Raw genomic sequence first — 20421 nt, forward strand, 5'->3', positions numbered from 1 at the left:
AGAAATGAGCTTTTAGTTTCTCTACTTCATCTCTTGATGTAGTGAATATATTGATAGATTCTTTTAAAGTTTTATTAGCCAACTTGGTTTAAGTTGAATCCTTTCACATTACTTGATTTGATTTGCTACTGTTTATTTTAGGATTTTTTTCACTTAAGTCAGGAGTCAGCAAATTATGGCTTAAGGTTAAATTCAGCTTACTGTCTATTTTTGTATAATTTATGAGAAGGGGCGTGTGGGTGGCTTAGTTTAGTGTGTGTTTTTGGCTCAGGTTGTGATATCAGAGTCCTGGGATTGAGCTTGGCGTCAGGCTCCCCACTAGCAGGGAGTCTGCTTGTTCCTCTCCATCTGCCCCTCCCTCGGTTATGCTCTCTCTCTCAAATGGATAAATAAAATTAAAAAAAAAAATTGTGAACACGGAATGTTTGTCACATTTTAAAATGATTGACAGAAAATCCAAAGGAGAAAAACATTTCATGACAGATGATGTACCCTATTCAATTTTAGTGACTATAAATACAGTTTTATTGTAACCCAGAGACACTCGTTCATTTGTGTATTGTCTGTGGAAACTTTCATACTGTGATGGCAGTGTTGAGTTAAGGCCGTTTTTGCTTTGCACAGTATTTGGGACTGTAAAAATGGCCATGCAGAGTGAAACTGCAAAGCAAAGTTAATAATCAATGGGAAAAATTATGATTGTCCTGTGATCTTTAAAAACTTAAAAAAAAAGCTCCCTTGTTCTCTGTTATAAAACTTATGGAAATGAAATATAGGAAAGTATCTTCCCAGTTCTTCTTCTTCTTCTTCTTCTTCTTCTTCTTCTTCTTCTTCTTCTTCTTCTTCTTCTTCTTCTTCTTCTTCTTTTTCTTAATTAATTAATTAATTAATTAATTAATTTATGATAGTCACAGAGAGAGAGAGAGAGGCAGAGACACAGGCGGAGGAAGAAGCAGGCTCCATGTACCGGGAGCCTGATGTGGGATTCGATCCGGGGTCTCCAGGATCGCGCCCTGGGCCAAAGGCAGGCGCCAAACCGCTGCGCCACCCAGGGATCCCTTCTTCTTTTTTTTTTAAGATTTTATTTATTTATTCATGATAGACATGGAGAGAGAGAGGCAGAGACACAGGCAGAGGGAGAAGCAGGCTCCATGCCGGGAGCCTGACGTGGGACTCGATCCCAGGACTCCAGGATCGCGCCCTGGGCCAAAGGCAGGCACTAAACTGCTGAGCCACCCAGGGATCCCCTCTTCCCAGTTCTTCTAATGTGAAATTTCTTGCCAGCATCACCTCCTCTAAGACATTTTCATTTTTTTCACCAAATCATTGCCCTCATTTATGGAGATAAGTTTACCTTCACTGAGTTCCTCTGGCAGCATATCCAGAGATTTTTGAATGGTGAAAATGTCAACATTCCCAGTGAGCTGTTTTTTCTATGAGTACATTTATGTTTGACTTGAATTTCACTTCCAGTGTTAACTACTTTTTGATTCTTTGCTGCACATTTGTTTTTGTAGGCCAGTTCCTTCTTTCAGTTATTCAGTTTTGTGAAATGCCACATGGGTTCATCATTGGGAGATGAGGAGGCAACATCACCGTTTATGCATGAACTGAATAACAGATGCTCAGTGACCAATCAGCAGCAGGCTTTGAAGAAGTGATGTGAAGGGTGCCTGGGTTAAGCCTCTAACTCTTGATTTTGGCTCACGTCATGACCCTCAGGGTTGTGAAATCGAGCCCTGTGTAGGGGGTTCTGCACTCAGCATGGTGTCTGCTTGGGATTCTCTCTTTTCCTCCTTCTTCCCTTCCCTCCCCTCTAAAATAAATAAATAAAATATTTTTTAAAAAGTGATATGAAGGGTGCCTGGGTGGCGCAGTTGGTTAAGTGTGTGTCTTTGGCTCACTTTGTGATCTTGGGGTCCTGGGATCAAGTCCTGCACCAGGCTCCCTGCAGGGAGCCTGCTTCTCCCTCTGCCTATGTCTCTGCCTCACTGTGTCTCTCATGAATAAATAAATAAAATCTTTAAAAAAATTAAAAAAGTGGTGTGACAGGTCACTGATCTCCATGCACACCTGTTACTTATGTAGTAATTTGTAGACCGAAGGGCTAACAGCAAATTTTATACTTTTTGCAGTTTCTCATTGTTAATGTGCCATGTTAACTGAAACTTGAACCACATTGTTGGGGAACTGGTATTATTTAACTAAATTGTGGTAACTGAAATTTGTGCTTATTATAGAACCATGCAAAGCAAGGACTGCCTTTATTTGTTATAAAGTATATAAGTGAGTTTATAAACAATTTACTATCTGGCTCTGTACAGAAAATGTTTGCTGACCCCTGATTTAAGTTTGTAAAGTTTATTTTGGCTTATAATTTTCTATTACTGGGTTCTTCTTGTTTGGATTTAGTAGCAGTTATATTATTAATAGTCATATCATCAGTAGCAAATCTGTAAAACCCATACAATGTTCCATGCCCTATTTTATATATTAACAGATCCAGAAAGTAGGTGATACTATTATTCCCAACTTATATTTGAGGAAACTGAAGCAAAAGAATGAAGAAACTTGCTCAAGGTCACATAGATAGTAAGTGGTAGAAGCCAACTTTGAACCTCTCACAGTCTGGCTGGAATGCAGGCCTCTAACCACTACATTATACTTTTGTTAACCTCATAAAATGATTTGGTGAGAATTCTATTTTCTAAAGAGTTTATGTTAGATCAGAGTTATCTGCACCTTGAATATTTGGTAGAACTGTAAAATCCTTAGGTAGGGTGTGTATATGTGCTATATATGCGTGTGTATGTGAGGGGGTGTTTGTGTGTCTAAGACTTAAAAATATTGTTTCAATTTCTTTAATTGATTTGGGACTTTTTAGGTTTTTTGCTTACTATAATATTTTGGATCAGTTAGGATCTTTTAGGAACTGGTCTTTTTAAAAAGTATATATATATATACTTTTTAAAAAATATATTATTATTATTATTATTATTATTATTATTATTATTATTATTATTATTTTTAGTAATCTTTCCACCCAATGTGGGGCTCACACTCACAATCCTGAGATCAAGAGTCCTATGCTCCGTCCATTGAGCCAGCCAGGTGCCCTGGAACTGGTCTTTTTCATCTGATTTTCATGTTTGTTGGCATAGTTGCTGGTAATCTCCTTTTTCCTCTGCCACATTTATAGCATTATTCTTTTCCCTTCCTTCCCAGAATTGTTCATTTATGTCCTCTCTCCTTTTTTGGTCAGTCTTACCAAAGGTTTGTTAACTTTATTACTCCTTAAAGGGGACTTTTGCTTTGTTGATCTCCTCATTTCTTTCTTTGTGCCTTATTTTTGTTCAAGACTTTATTTCCTTCCTTTGGTTTTCTTTATTTTATTATTTTTTAAAGGTTTTATTATTTATTTATTAATGAGAGATACAAAGAGAGAGAGAGGCAGAGACACAGGCAGAGGGAGAAGCAGGCTCCATGCAGGGAGCCCGATGTGGGACTCGATCCGTGGTCTCCAGGATCAGGTCCTGGGCTGAAGGCGGCACTAAACCGCTGAGCCACCCAGGCTGCCCCTTTTGGTTTTCTTTAAATTTATTTCTATCTGACTCTTTTTTTTTTTTTTTTTCTATTTGACTCTTAATATGGATTTTAACTAATTTATTTATATCCTTCTTTTTTAATTAATTAATAAATTAATAATAAACATTTAATATCCTTCTTTTTTAAATAAAAGCACCTGAGGATGGAAACTTCCTCAAATTCTTTCTTTAACTATATTCTACAAGCTTTGGTGTGTAATATTTTTGTTATTACTCAATTCTAAGTATTTTTTCATTTCTTTTATGATTTAACTCATGAATTGTTTGCAGCTTTTAAAAATTTTTCTTAATAAATTTTTAATTTTAATTTTAATTTTATTTATTTCTTCATGAGAGACACACAGAGGGAGACACACAGACAGAGGGAGAAGCAGGCTCCACGCAGGGAGCCTGACATGGGACCTGATCCCGGGTCTCCAGGACCACACCCTGGGCTGAAGGCAGCGCTAAACCACTGAGCCACCCAGGCTGCCCCAACAAATTTTTTAAAAATTCAGATTTTTATCTCTAGCTTATTTGTGATGTTTCCTAAATGTATATCATAAAATAATTATTTTTTAAAAAGTTTTTAAATTCCAGTTAACACAGTGTGATTTCAAGTGTGCAGTAGAATGACTCAACACTTCCATGTCACACCTGGTGCTTATCACAAGTGCACTCCTTCATTCCCATCACCTGTTTCACCCATCCCCCCCCCCATCCACCTCCTCGTGGGTAACCATTAGTTTCTTCTCTTATAATAATAATTTTTAAAATTTGAGATTTGTTTTATGTCTTAATAGACATTTATTTTACAAATGAAATGTCCCATGTGTGTTAGAAAAGTGTCTTCTCCAGTTGTACTTTGTAGTTCATTAGCTGAAACTTGTATATTGAGTTGTTCAGAGCTAGTATATGCTTACTGACTTTCGTCTATAAGATGTGTCAATTACTAAGAGAGATATTTTACAATATCCCCTCTATGAAGGAGGATTCCCTTGTTTCTCCTCATTAAGGTCAGTTTTATGTTTTTTGTTTTACTTTTATTGAAGTATAGTTGATATACGACATTACAGTTTTAGCTGTACAGCTTAGTGATTGGGTAAGTTTTTACATCATGCTGTGTTCACACAAGTGTAGCTACCATCTGTTACCATGTAGTGCTATTACAACATTATTGACTATATTCCCTAAGCTGTGCCTTTTATTCCTGTGACTTATTCATTTCCTGTCTGGAAGCCTGTATTACCCATTTCCCTTCACCCATTTACCCATTAACCAGTATTAAATATTAATGAAGTGTCTCCCCCTATATCTCCTTCTGCTCTGCCAACTGTGTTTGTTCTCTATATTTATAGGTCTTTTTCTGCTTTTTGTTTGTTCGTTTTGTCTTTTAGGTTCCATATATAAGTGAAATCATATGGTATTTGTCTTTCTCTGACTTATTTCACTTAACTTAATACCCTCCAGGTCCATCCATGTCGTTGCAAATGGCAAGAGCTCATCCTTTTTTATGGCTGAGTAATATTAAATTGTGTGTGTGTGTGTGTGTGTGTGTGTGTGTGTGTGTGTATGTATTGCATCTTCTTTATCCATTCATCTTTTGATGGACACAGATTGCTTCCATGATCTTGGCTGTTATAAAATGCTGTAGTAAACATAGGGGTGCATATACTTTTTTTGAATTAGTGTTGTTGTTTTGGGTGAAGTTTTTTGTTTTTAAAATAGCTGTGTTGTTAGATACATACAAGATTAATATTTAATACTGGTAAATCTTAGTGAATTAAATTTGTCAGTTTTTTTCTACTAATGGTTTTTTGCTTAGAGTCCGTCTCTCTCTCTCTCTCTCTCTCTCTCTCTCTCTGATAAACACCCCCCCCCCCAACACCAACCCCAAGCTTCTGTGAGTGTTAGCAAGGGCCATAGCATGTGGGAGCCACCTCCTCCAGAGATGCCTGGGAAGTTATGTCCCCTCCCTTCACATGCCTCTCAGCCAAGGATTGCCTGATGAGAGTTACAAAAACCTGGTTCCCTTACCTCATGGTGGGATTGACTCTGTGGTATGGTTATGCTTCATAGCTTCCCAGACAAGAGGCACAGGCTAACCTTTAGCTGAAACACAGTTTTGCTTCCCTTCCGTCCCTTACAGGTTTCTCTTGAAGGCACTCCCTCAGTAAATCAATTATATAAGAATCCCTGTCGGGCTCTACTTCTAGTAAAGTCTATCTAAAGCACCTACCCAGGGATGCCTGAGTGGCTCAGCGGTTGAGCGTCTGACATTGGCTCAGTGCGTGATCCTGGGATCTGGGATTGAGTCCCACATCGGGCTCCCTGCATGGAGCCTGCTTCTCCCTCTACCTGTGTCTCTGCCTCTTGCTCTCTCTCTCTCTCTCTCTCTGTGTCTCTCATGAATAAATAAATTATTAAAAAAAAAAAAGCACCTACCTTCCCATAAAGGGAGAATGTGATCTCTTTCTAAAAGTGTTAAGTTTTGGGGCACCTGGGTGGCTCAGTGGTTGAGCATCTGCCTTTGGCTCAGGCTGTGTTTGCAGGGTCCTGGGATCGAGTCCCATATCGGGCTTCCAGTGGAGAGCCTGCTTCTCCCTCTACCTATGTCTCAGCCTCTTTGTGTCTCTCATGAATAAGTAAATTTTTATTTATTTATTTATTTTTGAATAAGTAAATTCTTTTAAAAAAGTGTTGTTTTATAAATTCTGTCTTATGTTTCATTTCAGTAAACTATATTTTTAGTGTATTAAGTAAATTGTTGATTAATTCAGTAGTTTCAATTGAGTACCCTTCAAAATCAACACTTAAAAACTGAAATTGCCCACCTCTGTCCCTGAATGATTCTGATCCAGTGGCATTTCACTTTTTTTTTTTCTGTCCCCTCCTCCCCCCGCCCCTGACCGCATTTCACTTTTAATTCAGATCCTTACTTCTATTCCAGATAAAATGTTAAAAGTTAGGTTAAAAATACCTTGTAAGATTCCTTTGACTTTTCACTTTATTCAGTGTTTTACACTCCTCCTCCCCATTTGAAAGCATTTATAAGGCACTTTTATGTTAAAGGCAAGGCATTTACTACCACCATTAAGGGCTTTCTACAAAATGTCTGCTGAGTACCCTATAGAGTTCATACCTTCCTCTTTCCTGTCAGAAGAGTGTGGCTACTATACTCCAATGCTGATTGTAAACCCAGGACCCACAGTGGAAGAGCCAAGAGGGTTCTTCCAGCTAGGCAACTGTGAACTCCAACGAGAGAAGTCTGTGCCATGATATGGAATAGAGCACTCCCAGCAAGATGACTGCAGTTGAGATCCTAACAGGTGTCACTATAGTACTAGATGTACAGGATAAAAGATGAAAAAGATATGTCCTTGCCATCTAGGAACTCAGAGTCCAATGGGACTCTGAAGGAGACACACATTGTGTGTATCTATAATAAATACAGAATTATCAGCACAAATCCCCATCTCCTTATAATTCAGTCTTTGATTTTCCTTCACTTTCACTGACATCTTAAAGAATAAAATATGGCACTTTATGGCTCTGAACTTGAGAAGCTTCACTTGGCTTGATGGAGAGATTTTTCTTGATTAGTTCTCAAAAGCTAATCAAGTGTGAGTACTTTTTTCCCTTCAACCAGTTTTCCCAGCACTCAGTAATCTTAAAATTGCATAGTGTATTTACTACTCCTTGACAGACATATATGAGCTGATACTATGGAGATTTAACATTTTAATAATTATAAAAGTTTTAACATTTATACGGTGATGTTAACATGATGGTGGTAGTTTATCTCTTCAACAAAATGCTATTTGTTTCTGCCATATTGCATCATGTTGTGCTTTTCTAAAAGCAGAGAGCTATTTTTATTGCCCTGCCTAATAATGATAATAAGATGACCAGCATGGAGATCTGGCTTGTATGGTTACTCCTTGTTGGCTTGCTTTCTGTGATTGCAGACAACATGAGTGCTCTGGCACGAAGCTGTTTGGAAAGTAGAAGAAATGAGGTGAATGTAGTTAATCAGTGGTGACATTCAACCTTGACCATGTTTATCATTTTTCCCGTTTTGAAGAGTTTTTGTAGTTTTAGCACCTCTGATTAATTTCAAATTAGACCTACTCCCCCCCCCCCCCCCCCCCCAAATAGGCTCCATGCTCATTGTGGAGCCCAGTGCGGGCCTTGAACTGACGACACTGAGATTGAGACCTGAGCTGAGATCGTGAGTTGGACACTTAACTGATTGAGCACCCCCAGGCACCCTGAGACCTTTTTATTAAGTTCAGTCATACCGTTTTAGAATTCTGTTTACCTAGCTCCCTTGTTTTGTTGATTTTTGTTATTTTAGTTCATCTTTTGTGCAAAGTAATCCACTAAGAGAAAATACACACATTGCTTGGACATGGTCCTTCCCCTTTGGGATCTAGCAGTTATAAGTGCCGTTGGCATATAAAACTATAGTACAGATTAGACTGTACTGTTACAATTGAAGTACAGATGAGGTGTTAGTTCTCCATGGTGCTGGGAGAAAAGATTTCAAAAGGGAATCACAGAAAAGGTGATAGTTGATGTGGGCCTTGATTTTAAGACTGACAAGCGAGCAGGAATGAAGAGGATTTGAAGTGTGGAGAACTGCGTGAACAAGGGCATGTGGTAATGAGATCAGTGATAGGCTTATAAAATGGCAGCTGGTTCCATGTGACTCAGGTACAGGGAGAGCCTCCATGGAAAACTGCTGATGGTTCTTGTAGGTCCTAGGGCAGGGTCCTGTAGGATTATATGACCAGGATATCATACTAAGGAGTTTGGAGTGATTTTTTTCTTAATAGACGTTGGAGTCCTTTTAAATCAGTTGAGGGCAGCCCAGGTGGCTCAGTGGTTTAGCGCTGCCTTTGGCCCAGGGCCTGATTCTGGGGACCCGGGATCGAATCCCATGTCAGGCTCCCTGCATGGAGCCTGCCTCTCTCTCTCTCTCTCTCTCTCTCTCTCTCATTTTTTTTTTAATTTTTTAAATTTATTTATGATAGGCACACAGTGAGAGAGAGAGAGAGGCAGAGACACAGGCAGAGGGAGAAGCAGGCTCCATGCACCAGGAGCCTGACGTGGGATTCGATCCCGGGTCTCCAGGATCACGCCCTGGGCCAAAGGCAGGCGCCAAACCGCTGCGCCACCCAGGGATCCCTCTCTCTCTCATTAATAAATAAATAAAATCTTATTTTTTAAAAAAGATTTTATTTATTTATTCATGAGAATGCACAGGGAGGAGAGAGGCAGAGACAGGCAGAGGGAGAAGCAGGCTTCATGCATGGAGCCTGACGTGGGACTTGATCCAGGGTCTCCAGGATCACACCCTGGGCTGCAGGCGGCACTAAACCGCTGAGCCACCGGGGCTGCCCTAAATAAAATCTTAAAAAAAAAATTAGTTGAGATTTTTTTCCCCTGATGTTCAAGACTCTTCCAGTTGCTTTTATCCTTTAAGAAGAAAAGTAGGGGGAAGAAAATGGAAGTATAGTGATGTCATTGCATCAGATAAAACAAAGCAAATTCAAAGATTTTGTCAATTCTGGACAAACACCCTGCTTGTGTTTCTAGTGTTTGCTTGCTCTCCCCTTAGCCTGATCCTCAGTTCAGCTTCACTTAAAAGTGACTTGTTTGGGCAGCCCGGGTGGCTCAGCGGTTTAGCGCCGCCTTCAGCCCAGGGCGTGATCCTGGAGACCCAGGATTGAGTCCCATGTCAGGCTCCCTGCATGGAGCCTGCTTCTCCCTCAGCCTGTGTCTCTGTCTCTCTCTCTGTGGCTCATGAATGAATAAATAAATACTTAAAAAAAAAAAAGTGACTTGTTTTTTTCTGGTCCTTTTTTTTTTTTGTCCACTGCTAAAGTGAAAGAATTGGAGCTTAGATTATTTGAGCTGGTCTTTTTATAAAAGCCTTTAGAGTTCTTAAGTGTTTAGAAATAATTTCTAGATAGGTGTAGGCAAACTCTGAATGTGTTTTGCTCTTAATTAGACTGAAGAAGAATGGGATGAATAGTGACATTTTAAGAAATACTTTTTTTTTTTACAATTTGGGGGGATTAGCTATTGAGAATCATCTTAAGATTCACTTTTTTTTTCCTTAATTGAGATAAAATTGAAGAGTTGCTCTCAAGGATGGTTATAGCAGAAATGTAAGTGCTGTGTCATTGTCATGTCTTGTTTTGGCGCACATTCCCAGACTTCAGCAGACATCATGCTGAGTGTATCACATGGCTAACAGTGGGAGGTATCTAGTGTGGATGATTCTTCTTGGAGAAATAGGTTTAAATTCACTTGGACAGAAACGTGGCAGGCAGGTGCCTGCTTAGAGGTCCAAAATGCATTTGGTTAGGACTGAAGACAGACTGCCTGGATAGTTCTTGTAAGTAAGAAGCTAGGCTTTCAAGCTTGTGCTGCAAGGTTTTCTGTATGTGAATATGTGTGTGCATGTGCATGCAATGTTTTTATGTTTAAAGGACAGAGCTCCCTAAAACAGCAGTGGGAAAATGAACTCTGCTTGGGGGACTACATGGAAGTAAAATCCATTTGCTCTTCTATATAGGAATGTCACTGGGCAATGGCCTCAGCTATTCCAGTAATCAAGGGCTTTCTCTTGTTGCTAATCCTATGATGAACAGGACAAATGGTGGTTTTGAACAGAATCCTGTGGAGCCTGCAAATACCATCAGTTCATAATAGTACAGCTGTTGTCCTTGAAGTGTGTAGGGAGGTACCTGGGGGTGGAAACTTAATATATTCTACAGGGGTTTGGGACTTATAGCTAGGATAGTCAAGATGTTGCTGAGTTGTGCTTTTGCCATTCTGGTTCTGGGGAGGAGCAGGAGAAATTCAGATTAACCTCAGGGACCCTTACCTCTGGGTAAGATGATAGCTGATTCCCATATAGGTCCTTAGTAAAGATTTGGTTTTACTTTTAAATATTGTTTTGATTGAAAGTATAAATCAATCTAGTTTTCTAGTTAAATAAATTAAAAGCAGAACACAGACACTAGACAAATAAGGTTCAGCTTGCTATGTAATAGACCTCTGAAAGAACTTCATTAAAACCAATCTGAGGAAAAAAAAAAAAACCAATCTGAGGAATAGAGTCCCCATTTAGTAATTGAAAATTTGATAGGCAAACTCAAAAAAAAATCTCATGTTGAATATGAAATCTTTGTGATGCAGGCTGTACCACTAACCATGTCAGATATAAATGGTCTCTGGAACTGGCTGGGATGCTGGGTTTCTTCCAAGCCTTAAGAACAAGAACTTCATTTTGGGCACAGCACTCTTACTAATATCCTGGGATAGAAGCTTAATGCGGCCTCCGAATTCTCTGCCATTTACATAGTCATGCAGAAAAAAAAAGAAAGGAAGAAAGAAAAATATTAGCCACATAGCTTTTTAGTTCTGTATCTTGTCCATAATTCACCCCTACCCCTACTCCTCCCACCAAAATTGACAGTATCAATCATGGAGAAAATTTAAGTAAGCATTAGTAATGGTCTTCTGCCTTTAAGAATTATTATTAAATGTTTACTTACTAAGTTGGTTATTGGGAACTCAGCAGCATTTCCCTTAGATAACCAACTTTATAAATGAGAATTTTGTTTCTCAACTAGTCCAGCTGACTGAAGAAAGTTTCTTCCTTCTAAAATTGACAAGAGGTAATATTTTTAAAAGAGCTTGTTTTTGGCTTTGTATTCCTTCCCTTTCTTTGACCTCCAAGGGCCTCTGGGACCACATGCCCTCTCCCTACCTTGATACCTTATCCAGATCTGCATTGTTCCCTGAAATGTTCCGTGTTACTAAACTAGTATTCTCCCTTTTCACACTAAAACCCCAAACTCAGATACTTTCCATGGAATTGATTTCTGGGATTAAGAGGAAAGTTAACTTGATAACTAAATTCACACTAAGATGGAATGATGGACCTTCTGAGATGTTTGTCCCCTTATCCCTCTTGAAATTATGAAATAGGATTCTACACTTTTGAAAATAAAATGCTGGATACCGCAAATGAATCTTGGTACAGATTTGGCTAATATGACAGAGTGAAATGAAAATATGACCGTGGTTGTGAAAAGTGTTTCAGTGTGTTGGTGAGAATTAGGCTGTTCTTTTTCATCATGAGTTTTTTTTCCTCCACTTTAGTTTTTGAAGCAGCACCTTTGAGAGAGGAGGGGCCACAGGGAGGGGAGTAGATAGGGAAGGACAAATGCAGCCACAGGCCATTTGCAGAGTAGATTGCTAATGATAATTTCTCATGAGACAGAATGAGCACAGTTCTGGAATGAGTGACTAGTTGACTGTAGGTAAAACTGACCTAAAGTTTTCAAGAGGAATTTTGGGACCTTAAAAAATTGCCTACACTTCTGTGTATTTAAATTAGATATGAACATTAATCTCTATAGAACTAGAAAGTGGTTTATTTTTATTTTTTTAAAAGGTTTTATTTGTTTATTCATAAGAGACACAGAGAATGGCAGAGACCTAGGCAGAGGGAGATGTAGGCTCCCTGTGGGAGGTCTGATTCGGGACTCAGTCCCAGGACCATGACCTGAGCCAGAGGTAGACACTCAACCACTGAGCCACCCAGGTACCTGAAAATAGTTGAGTTTAGTAACTAATTCCAGAGTTTGTGATCTAAAGTAAATCATACAACAGAGGAGATGCTTTGTGACTGCATCATATCTTTTTATTTACTCTGTATGAGTCCATGGCTATTAATAGTCAGAGGGTAGTCAAGAGACCAAAATTCTGTTCTCTGCTTTATCATCTTGCCATTTCTTCTTGTCCTCGTTCACAAATTTTCAAAACTCTTCTCACCATGTAGTTTCACTTCAGGCACATGGTCCGAATGAAAGATCAGCTGTCCAGAGTGCTATGCTCAAAAACTGTTTTCTCTTGGTACCTGGTTAAATAATATGGGACTTATTTTCTGGCAGAGTGGTGTCAAGTCTCCTTTGATGTTAGCCAGAACTGGGTGGAGTTTCTTAAGCTCCAGTCAGATTTGCTCAAGCAGGGCACTGCACAGCGATGAGTTTGTTTTTAGTCTCTCCCTTTGCCAAAAAGCTTTTGCCTTTTAATAAATCTGAACCCAGTTATATTTGGGAGTACTTGATATGTAAAAGTCACACATGCACATTGAGGATCTACGTGCATCTTGTTTATTTTAACCTAAGTGATAAATCTAAATTATAAGCAGTTTACAGAGTAATCAACCTCAGGAATCATTTAACATACCACTCTCATTTTACAGATTAGGGAACTCAGCCCCTGCCCATGACTCACTGAAAGCTTTAGATTAAACTGGTGCCCCAGGGAAGCATAGAAACTTCTGTACCTAGCTTTCTTTCCTTGCCTGCCAGGAACAAATCCTTTTAAAGGTAAAAACTTTATACAAATGAGAAAGGAATAGCATAAATAGATCATTTCTCTTAAGTAGATAGTCCTCATTCACAAGGGTGCACATTTGAATCTTCCTGAATATCCAGATTTGAGAATAACACAATATCCAGATTGTGTCATATACTTTTGTCCATAAATTACATAACTCAGTGTTTTAAGGTATAACTGAATATTAAGTGACCTTAAATAGTTCTGTAGGTGCGGAATGAAATTCACCCATGAATTCATTAAAATCAATTCTGGAACACTTGCAGAACCAGTTTAACAAACCTGTAGAACACTTACCGAATTTTTTATACTTGTATATATTTTAGAATAGAATAACTATAAAATTGAATTTAATTTATTGAAAACTGGGGCTTTCTGGATCAAAGCCAGTACTTTCATTTTCCATAAGTAGATTGTGTGTGTGTGTGTGTGTGTGTGTGTGTGTGTGTAAATCATACTTCTATTTATATGTAGTAACAAGAAAGGAGTATCTAAACTATGTTAAGATACAGATGCTGGGTGGTTGGCTAGATGCACTCAGAGCCAAATGACCTTCCTGCTTTTCAGCTAGTTTTCTATCAGTTAAGGTATAAGTTCTTCTTATACATTTAAGCTGCATTTAAACTGCTATTCAAATTCCATGTCAGCCCAGGATGTGGTTTGGGAGGTTGGGGTGGGGGTGAAGAGAGAAAGATTACGGTGGATAAAGAGCTGACCTTTGAGAATATGCACTCACATAAATGAGATTTAAAAGATACTGTCGATTTTGTCTGTATTTTTACCTGTATCCTAAATTAGGAAGTTTGAGTGGATTGCATGAAAAAGGTGTCATAGGTATATATTATGGAAAAAAATAGAGCTATTGTTAAAGATGGTACAGATGTCCTTTCAAGTGCTCTTTGACCTTGAAACTACTTAATTATAGACATCCTTTATCATTTTTGGTTCCTAATAGATTTCTTTCTTTTTTCTTTTTTTAAGATTTTGTTTATTCATGAGAGACATAGAGGCAGAGACACAGGCAGAGGGAGAAGCAGGCTCCTCCGAGGGGGGCTGATGTGGGACTCTATCCCTGCACCCCAGGATCACGCCTTGAGCTGAAGGCAGATGCTCAACTGCTGAGCCACCCAGGCATCCCCATAATAGATTTCAAATGCTAACTGGTGATAATAGTTATCATAGAAATGGAAGACCAATTTATTGACATTAAACTTGTCAGGCTTTTTAAAAAGTTCTTTAATGAGTTATTTTTCAGCATTTTTCCTGGTAGGATCTGGAGAGACATCATACTTTATATGTAAAGTAGCCTGGGTGGCATATAGAATAGGACTGCCCATCCATATTCATGTGTTGTAAATGGGTTATAAGTGTGCTGCTCTGTACTGAAAACTATGATAGGAACTTATGTGTGGAGACAGAGATGAAGATAGAATGACTGTACTCCTTGGTGTGTTCTTTTTCCTTAGTAAATTTAGCTGGAGAGAGGTAGACAGTGGAGGACAGTTTTAAAGGCGAGACTTTAAAAATGGCTTGAATCACAGGAAATTTTGGCTTTTAAAAATTTGTGTGGAGGGAAGACTGGGTGTATTAGTTGAGATTCTTTGGTTGTAAGCAATAGATTGACTAAATTAGTTAAAAGAAAGATTGAAAGGTTGCTCACTTAGACTCAAGAAAGAAGACAACCAGGGCAACTGAACAGCTGCCATTTGGTGGGTCTTCCATCCAGGATGTAGTTATGAAATATTCCTTTTCCAACCATCCTCTTCCTGGTTATGTGTCCAACACTACTGGGGTAACTATTGGTATCTATGGGGAGAGATAAGGAAGAATGAATTTCTGGGCAGACAGAAGCAGTAGCTATCATACTATGCAGCTAAGGATTTCTTTCTTTCTTTCTTTCTTTCTTTCTTTCATTCATTCATGAGAGAGAGCATGCTGTACAAGCAGGGGGAGGGACAGAGAGAGAGAGAATCCTCAAGCAGACTCCCTGCAGAACATGGAGGCCAACGTGGGGCTCCATCCCAGGACCTCACGATTTTTTTTTTGCCTGATCCAAAATCAAGAGTGAGACATTCAACCTAATGAGCCACCTGTGCAGCTAAAGATTTCTAGTTGACTTACTTGCCTGGTCAAGAAAGCTCATATGTTTACTTATCTTTATGAGTCTCTCTTAAATTAGACCTTTTGAAAGCAGAGATAGAACCCTGAACACTTTTTTTTTAATTTCACCCTGCTATGGTATATGCTGGGAGCTCAGTTTACTGCAGGCCCTTTGGCATTTTTACTACACTATTTCTGTATTTTCTGGGCTATTCACCTGTAGTTTTGTCTGTAGTAGATCATACTTTTTAACTTCAGATTATGTTTAAACATTGAGAGTCTGATGTTTTGAAGAGATAGTGATGTGCATGATCACAACAGAGGGGCTGCCACCCCTAGCTAATCAGGGAACATGTCTGTATTTTTCATGCCAACAAGGGCTAGATATAAATTAGTTAACAGAGCTATCCACAAGAGATTCATGAGGAAGTAGTATTTAGCCTCAACAAAATAAATCTTTTGTTAGGAAAGGTGACTTCGTTCACCTGATAATAACGTAACCTTTTTTTTTTTTTTAAATGGGAATGTAATGTAATCTCTCCTTTTGTTTATTCTTTTAAGAATTATTCTGGGACATGATTTGGAAATGAGGATACATGGAATAGTTGATAAGTTTATAAGACTTGATCAAAAGATGTGATTTGAGGGATGCCTCGGTGGCTCAACAATTGAGCATCTGCCATCAGCCCAGGGCATGACCCTGGAGTCCTGGGATTGAGTCCCACATCGGGCTCCCTGCATGGAGCCTGCTTCTCTCTCTGTCTGTGTCTCTTCCTCTCTCTCTCTCTGTGTCTGTCATGAATAAATAAATAAAATCTTAAAAAAAAAACAAACCTGATGGAGTCTTACTGGCTATAACTTTGGATAAGTTAACTTTTTTTTAAAAATATATTTAACATTTTTTTATTGGAGCACTTGGGTGACTCAGCAGTTGAGTGGCTGCCTTTGGCTCAGGTCATGATCCCAGGGTCCTGGGATCAAGGTTCACATCAGGCTTCCTGTGGGGAGCCTACTTCTCTCCTTCTGCCTGTGTCTCTACCTCTCTCTCTGTGTGTCTCTCATGAATTAAAAAAAAATAATAATAAACTTTTTTTTTTTTTAATTAATGAAAAAGGCATAATGGCATTTGCTCTGTTTACTTCCCAGAGATGTTAGAAATTTACTTCGGGTGAGACTGTTAACTGTGCTTTAAGTTTCTAATCTGTGGGATCCCTGGGTGGCGCAGCGGTTTGGCGCCTGCCTTTGGCCCGGGGCGCGATCCTGGAGACCCGGGATCGAATCCCACATCAGGCTCCTGGTGCATGGAGCCTGCTTCTCCCTCTGCCTATGTCTCTGCCTCTCTCTCTCTCTCTGTGACTATCATAAATAAATAAATAAAAAAATTAAAAAAAAAAGTTTCTAATCTGTGAAATGAGGGAGCCTTTTCTAGTGCTCAAGTTTTAGATTTTATTTCTTTTTGTTTATTGTTTAGAACAACTGAAAAAAGTTTCTAGGAATGTTTCCTTTTGCACAGAGCTCATCTTATGAAACATTTCTCCCCCTTCACCAGGCAGTTGCAGTGGTGCAAAATGGCTGACCTCAGTCTTGCAGACGCATTAACAGAGCCACCTCCAGAGATCGAGGAAGAGATAAAACGGGACTTTATTGCCACACTGGAGGCAGAGGCCTTTGATGATGTTGTGGGAGAAACTGTTGGAAAAACAGACTATATTCCTCTTCTGGATGTTGATGAGAAAACCGGGAATTCAGAGTCAAAGAAAAAACCATGCTCAGATCCTAGCCAGGTTGAAGGTAAGTAGTTAAACTAAACTACTGAGAAACCAGATTAGGGATTATGTTTTGGTTCATAATTTTAGAAACCCTGAGGAAACTGAGTTGAGTTCAGTCACTTTATCCAAATTTTGTTAGAAACCAAAGACGTAGGTTCATTACCCTTAGTTGAGTTTGTGTTTATGACACTGTAGATTACTTTCAATCTAAAGGTTTCTTCTGTAAAGTCTCAACTATTGTATAATCTGCCTAATTTCCTGAATTTAAACTGCCTGCTGTGCCTATACTTTGAAAGTTGCTTTGTAAAAAGTCAGGTATATAAAATTCTGTGTTTATATTCAAGACTGAATTTGGAATGGAATCAGATACCACTTGTTGTCTTTGGGAATAATTCCAGGTCAGGATTAAACCATGGATTAAATCTTTTAAAAGAACTTTGCTGCTTTTATATATTGCTGGATCAGATTTGCTGTTTGTTTGAGGATTTTTGCATTTATATTCACGTGGGATATTGGTCTGTAGTTTTCTTGTGATGCCTTTGTTTGGTTTTAGAAGTTAAGTCATGCTAGCATCCTAAAATGAGTTGGGAAAAAATTTAAAAAAAATAAAATAAAATGAGTTGGGAAATGTTCCCTCCTATTCTGTTTTCTAGCATAGTTCATGTAGAATTGATGTTTTTGTCTTTAATGTTGGATAGACTTGGTCAGTGAAGCCACCTGGGCCTAGAATTTTAATTTTCTTGGTCAGGTTTTCTTTTCTTTTCTTTTTTTTTTTTTTTTTTAAAGATTTATTTATTTATTCATGAGAGACACACAGAGGCTGAGACATAGGCAGAGGGAGCAGCAGGCTCCTCACAGGGAGCCCGATGTGGGACTGGATCCCAGATCCTGGGATCACATCCTGAGCCGAAGGCAGATGAGCCACCCAGGTGTCCCAGGTGTTTTTGTTTTTGTTTTGTTTTGTTTTTTTTAATAGGAATTCACTTCCTTTTAGAGATACAGAACTATTCAGGTTATTTATTTCTTCTCAAGTGGGCTTTGGTAGTTGTATCTTTCAGGGAATTGGCACATTTCCTCTTAGTTGTCAAATTGATGGAGATAAAATACTATTACCTGATTCCTTTAAAGTCAGTAGGATATGTTATTAATACCCCTTCTTTCATTCATTATCTTGGTAATTTGTGTCATCTCCTTTTTTCTTGATGAATCTGGATAGAGGTTTATCAATTGCTGATGTTTTTAAAGATCTAGCTTTGGATTTCATAGATTCTTCTTATTTTTCTGTGGTTTTTTTTTTCCTTTAAAGATTTTATTTATTTATTCATGAGAGACACATAGAGAGAGAAGCAGAGACCTAGGCAGAGGGAGAGGCGGGCTCCATGCTGGGAGCCCCATGCGGGACTCGATCCAGGAACTCTGGGATCACGCCCTGAGCCAAAATCAGACACTCAACTGCTGAGCCACTCAGGCATCTCTCTTATTTTTCTGTTTTAAATTTCTGCTCACATCTTTAATATTTCCTTCCTTCTGCTTGCTTTGAGTTGATTTGCTGTTTTCTGATTTTTTAAGGTGACAGCTTAGATCATTGATTTGAAACATTTTGTCTTTTCATAATTGACACAAAATATTATATTAGTTTAAGGTGTACAACATGACTTCCTGTTTTATAGCTTGTGAGATAACCACCACAGTAAGTCTAATTAACATCTATCACCACACATATTTAAAAATTTTTTTCTTGGGATCCCTGGGCGGCGCAGCGGTTCGGCGCCTGCCTTTGGCCCAGGGCGCGATCCTGGAGACCCGGGATCGAATCCCACATCGGGCTCCCAGTGCATGGAGCCTGCTTCTCCCTCTGCCTGTGTCTCTGCCTCTCTCTCTCTCTCTCTCTCTCTCTCTGTGACTATCATAAATAAATAATAATAAAAAAAATAAAATAAAATAAAAATTTTTTTCTTTGTGGTGAGAACTTTTTAAGATCTACCCTCAGCAATTTTCAAGTATATAGTATTGTTAACTGTAGTTGCCATGCTATTTCATCCTCAGGATTTACTTACATTTTATACCTGGAAATTTGTACCTTTTGTCCATCTTCACCCATTTTGCCCACTCACCACCTCTTCTCTGGCAGTTACTTGAAATAAGGTTTTATTTATTTTTTATTTTTTATTTTTTTTTAAGATTTACTTATTTATTCATTCAGAGAGAGCGAAGAGAGAGGCAGAGACACAAGCAGAGGGAGAAGCAGGCTCCATGCAGGAAGCCCGATGTGGGACTCGATCCTGGGTCTCCAGGATCACACCCCAGGCTGCAGGCGGCGCTAAACCGCTGCGCCACCGGGGCTGCCCTTGAAATAAGGTTTTAATGTTAACAAACTTCCCTCTAATCATGGTATTATAGTGTGTCCCATAGATTTTGGTATGTTATGTTTATAATTCTTACTCAGTTCAAAATGTTTTCTAATTTCCCTTCTGAATCCCTTTTGAGCCATGGGTTATTGAGAAATATGTTAATATCTCAAAATTGGGAGATTTTCCCAAGTATCTTACTATAATTGATTTTTAGTTTAATTTTGTTGTGGTCAGAAGATATCCTTTGAAATTTCTGTTCATTTCTGATTGTCATGTTTTACTTTATATCCAGAATATATGGCCTCTCATGGTCAGTGTTCTTTGAGTACCTGAAATAATATGATGGTGTTACTGTGTGGAGTGCTTTTTTTATGTCAGTTGGGTCTAGTTGGTTGGTAGTGTTGTTTAGGTTTTCTGTATCCTTACTGACTTTATATCTACTTGTAATAGATTTCTGAGAGGGAGAGATGAGGTCTCCACAGAATTTTGTGGATTTGTTTCTTTTGAATCCTTTGTATTCTCCCAATTTTTATTTTGTTTTCTAAAGATTTTATTTATTCATGAGAGAGACACACACAGGGAGAGAGGCAGAGACACAGGCAGCAGAAGAAGCAGGCTCCATGTAAGGAACCCGACATGGGACTCGATCCTGGGACTCCAGGATCACGCCCTGGGCTAAAGGCAGGCACTAAACCACTGAGCCACCCAGGGTTCCCCTCTCCCAATTTTTATTTCATGTATTTTTTTTTAATTTTTATTTATTTATGATAGTCACAGAGAGAGAGAGAGAGAGAGAGAGAGAGAGAGAGGCAGAGACACAGGCAGAGGGAGAAGCAGGCTCCACGCACCGGGAGCCCAATGTGGGATTCGATCCTGGGTCTCCAGGATCGTGCCCTGGGCCAAAGGCAGGCCCCAAACTGCTGCGCCACCCAGAGATCCCTTATTTCATGTATTTTGAAGATCTGTTGTCATACTGGATTATATTAGTTTCAGGTGTACAATATAGTGATTCAGCACTTTTGTATATTACTCAGTGCCCATCAAGATAAGTATACTCTTAATCCCCTTCACCCATGATTGTTATGTCTTCTTCATAAATTGACCTTCTTATCATTGTGTAGTATCTCATTATTTTTGGTAATATTGTGTGTTCTGAAGTCTCATTTTTGTCCTGTTAATATAGCTATTGCA

At 38.8% G+C, this 20421-nt stretch overlaps 1 protein-coding gene across 50 annotated transcripts in view; it reads left to right on the forward strand.

The window, feature by feature from the left end:
- MAP4 (microtubule associated protein 4) overlaps positions 1-20421 on the forward strand; it is a 199713-nt gene that overhangs the window by 54145 nt on the left and 125147 nt on the right. For 47 of the 50 annotated variants that reach the window (XM_025988942.2, XM_025988995.2, XM_025988934.2 and 44 more), the window contains one exon: positions 16660-16901. In XM_025988942.2, coding sequence (XP_025844727.1) covers positions 16679-16901 — 223 coding nt within the window. In that variant the 5' untranslated portion in view covers positions 16660-16678. Of the gene's footprint in view, positions 1-9777; positions 9991-16659; positions 16902-20421 lie in introns of those variants that run through there. The other 3 variants (XM_072722345.1, XM_072722347.1, XM_072722340.1) reach the window with 2 other exon arrangements.

The sequence above is a fragment of the Vulpes vulpes genome, chromosome 9, assembly GCF_048418805.1.
Source record: "Vulpes vulpes isolate BD-2025 chromosome 9, VulVul3, whole genome shotgun sequence".
Taxonomy (NCBI): domain Eukaryota; kingdom Metazoa; phylum Chordata; class Mammalia; order Carnivora; family Canidae; genus Vulpes; species Vulpes vulpes.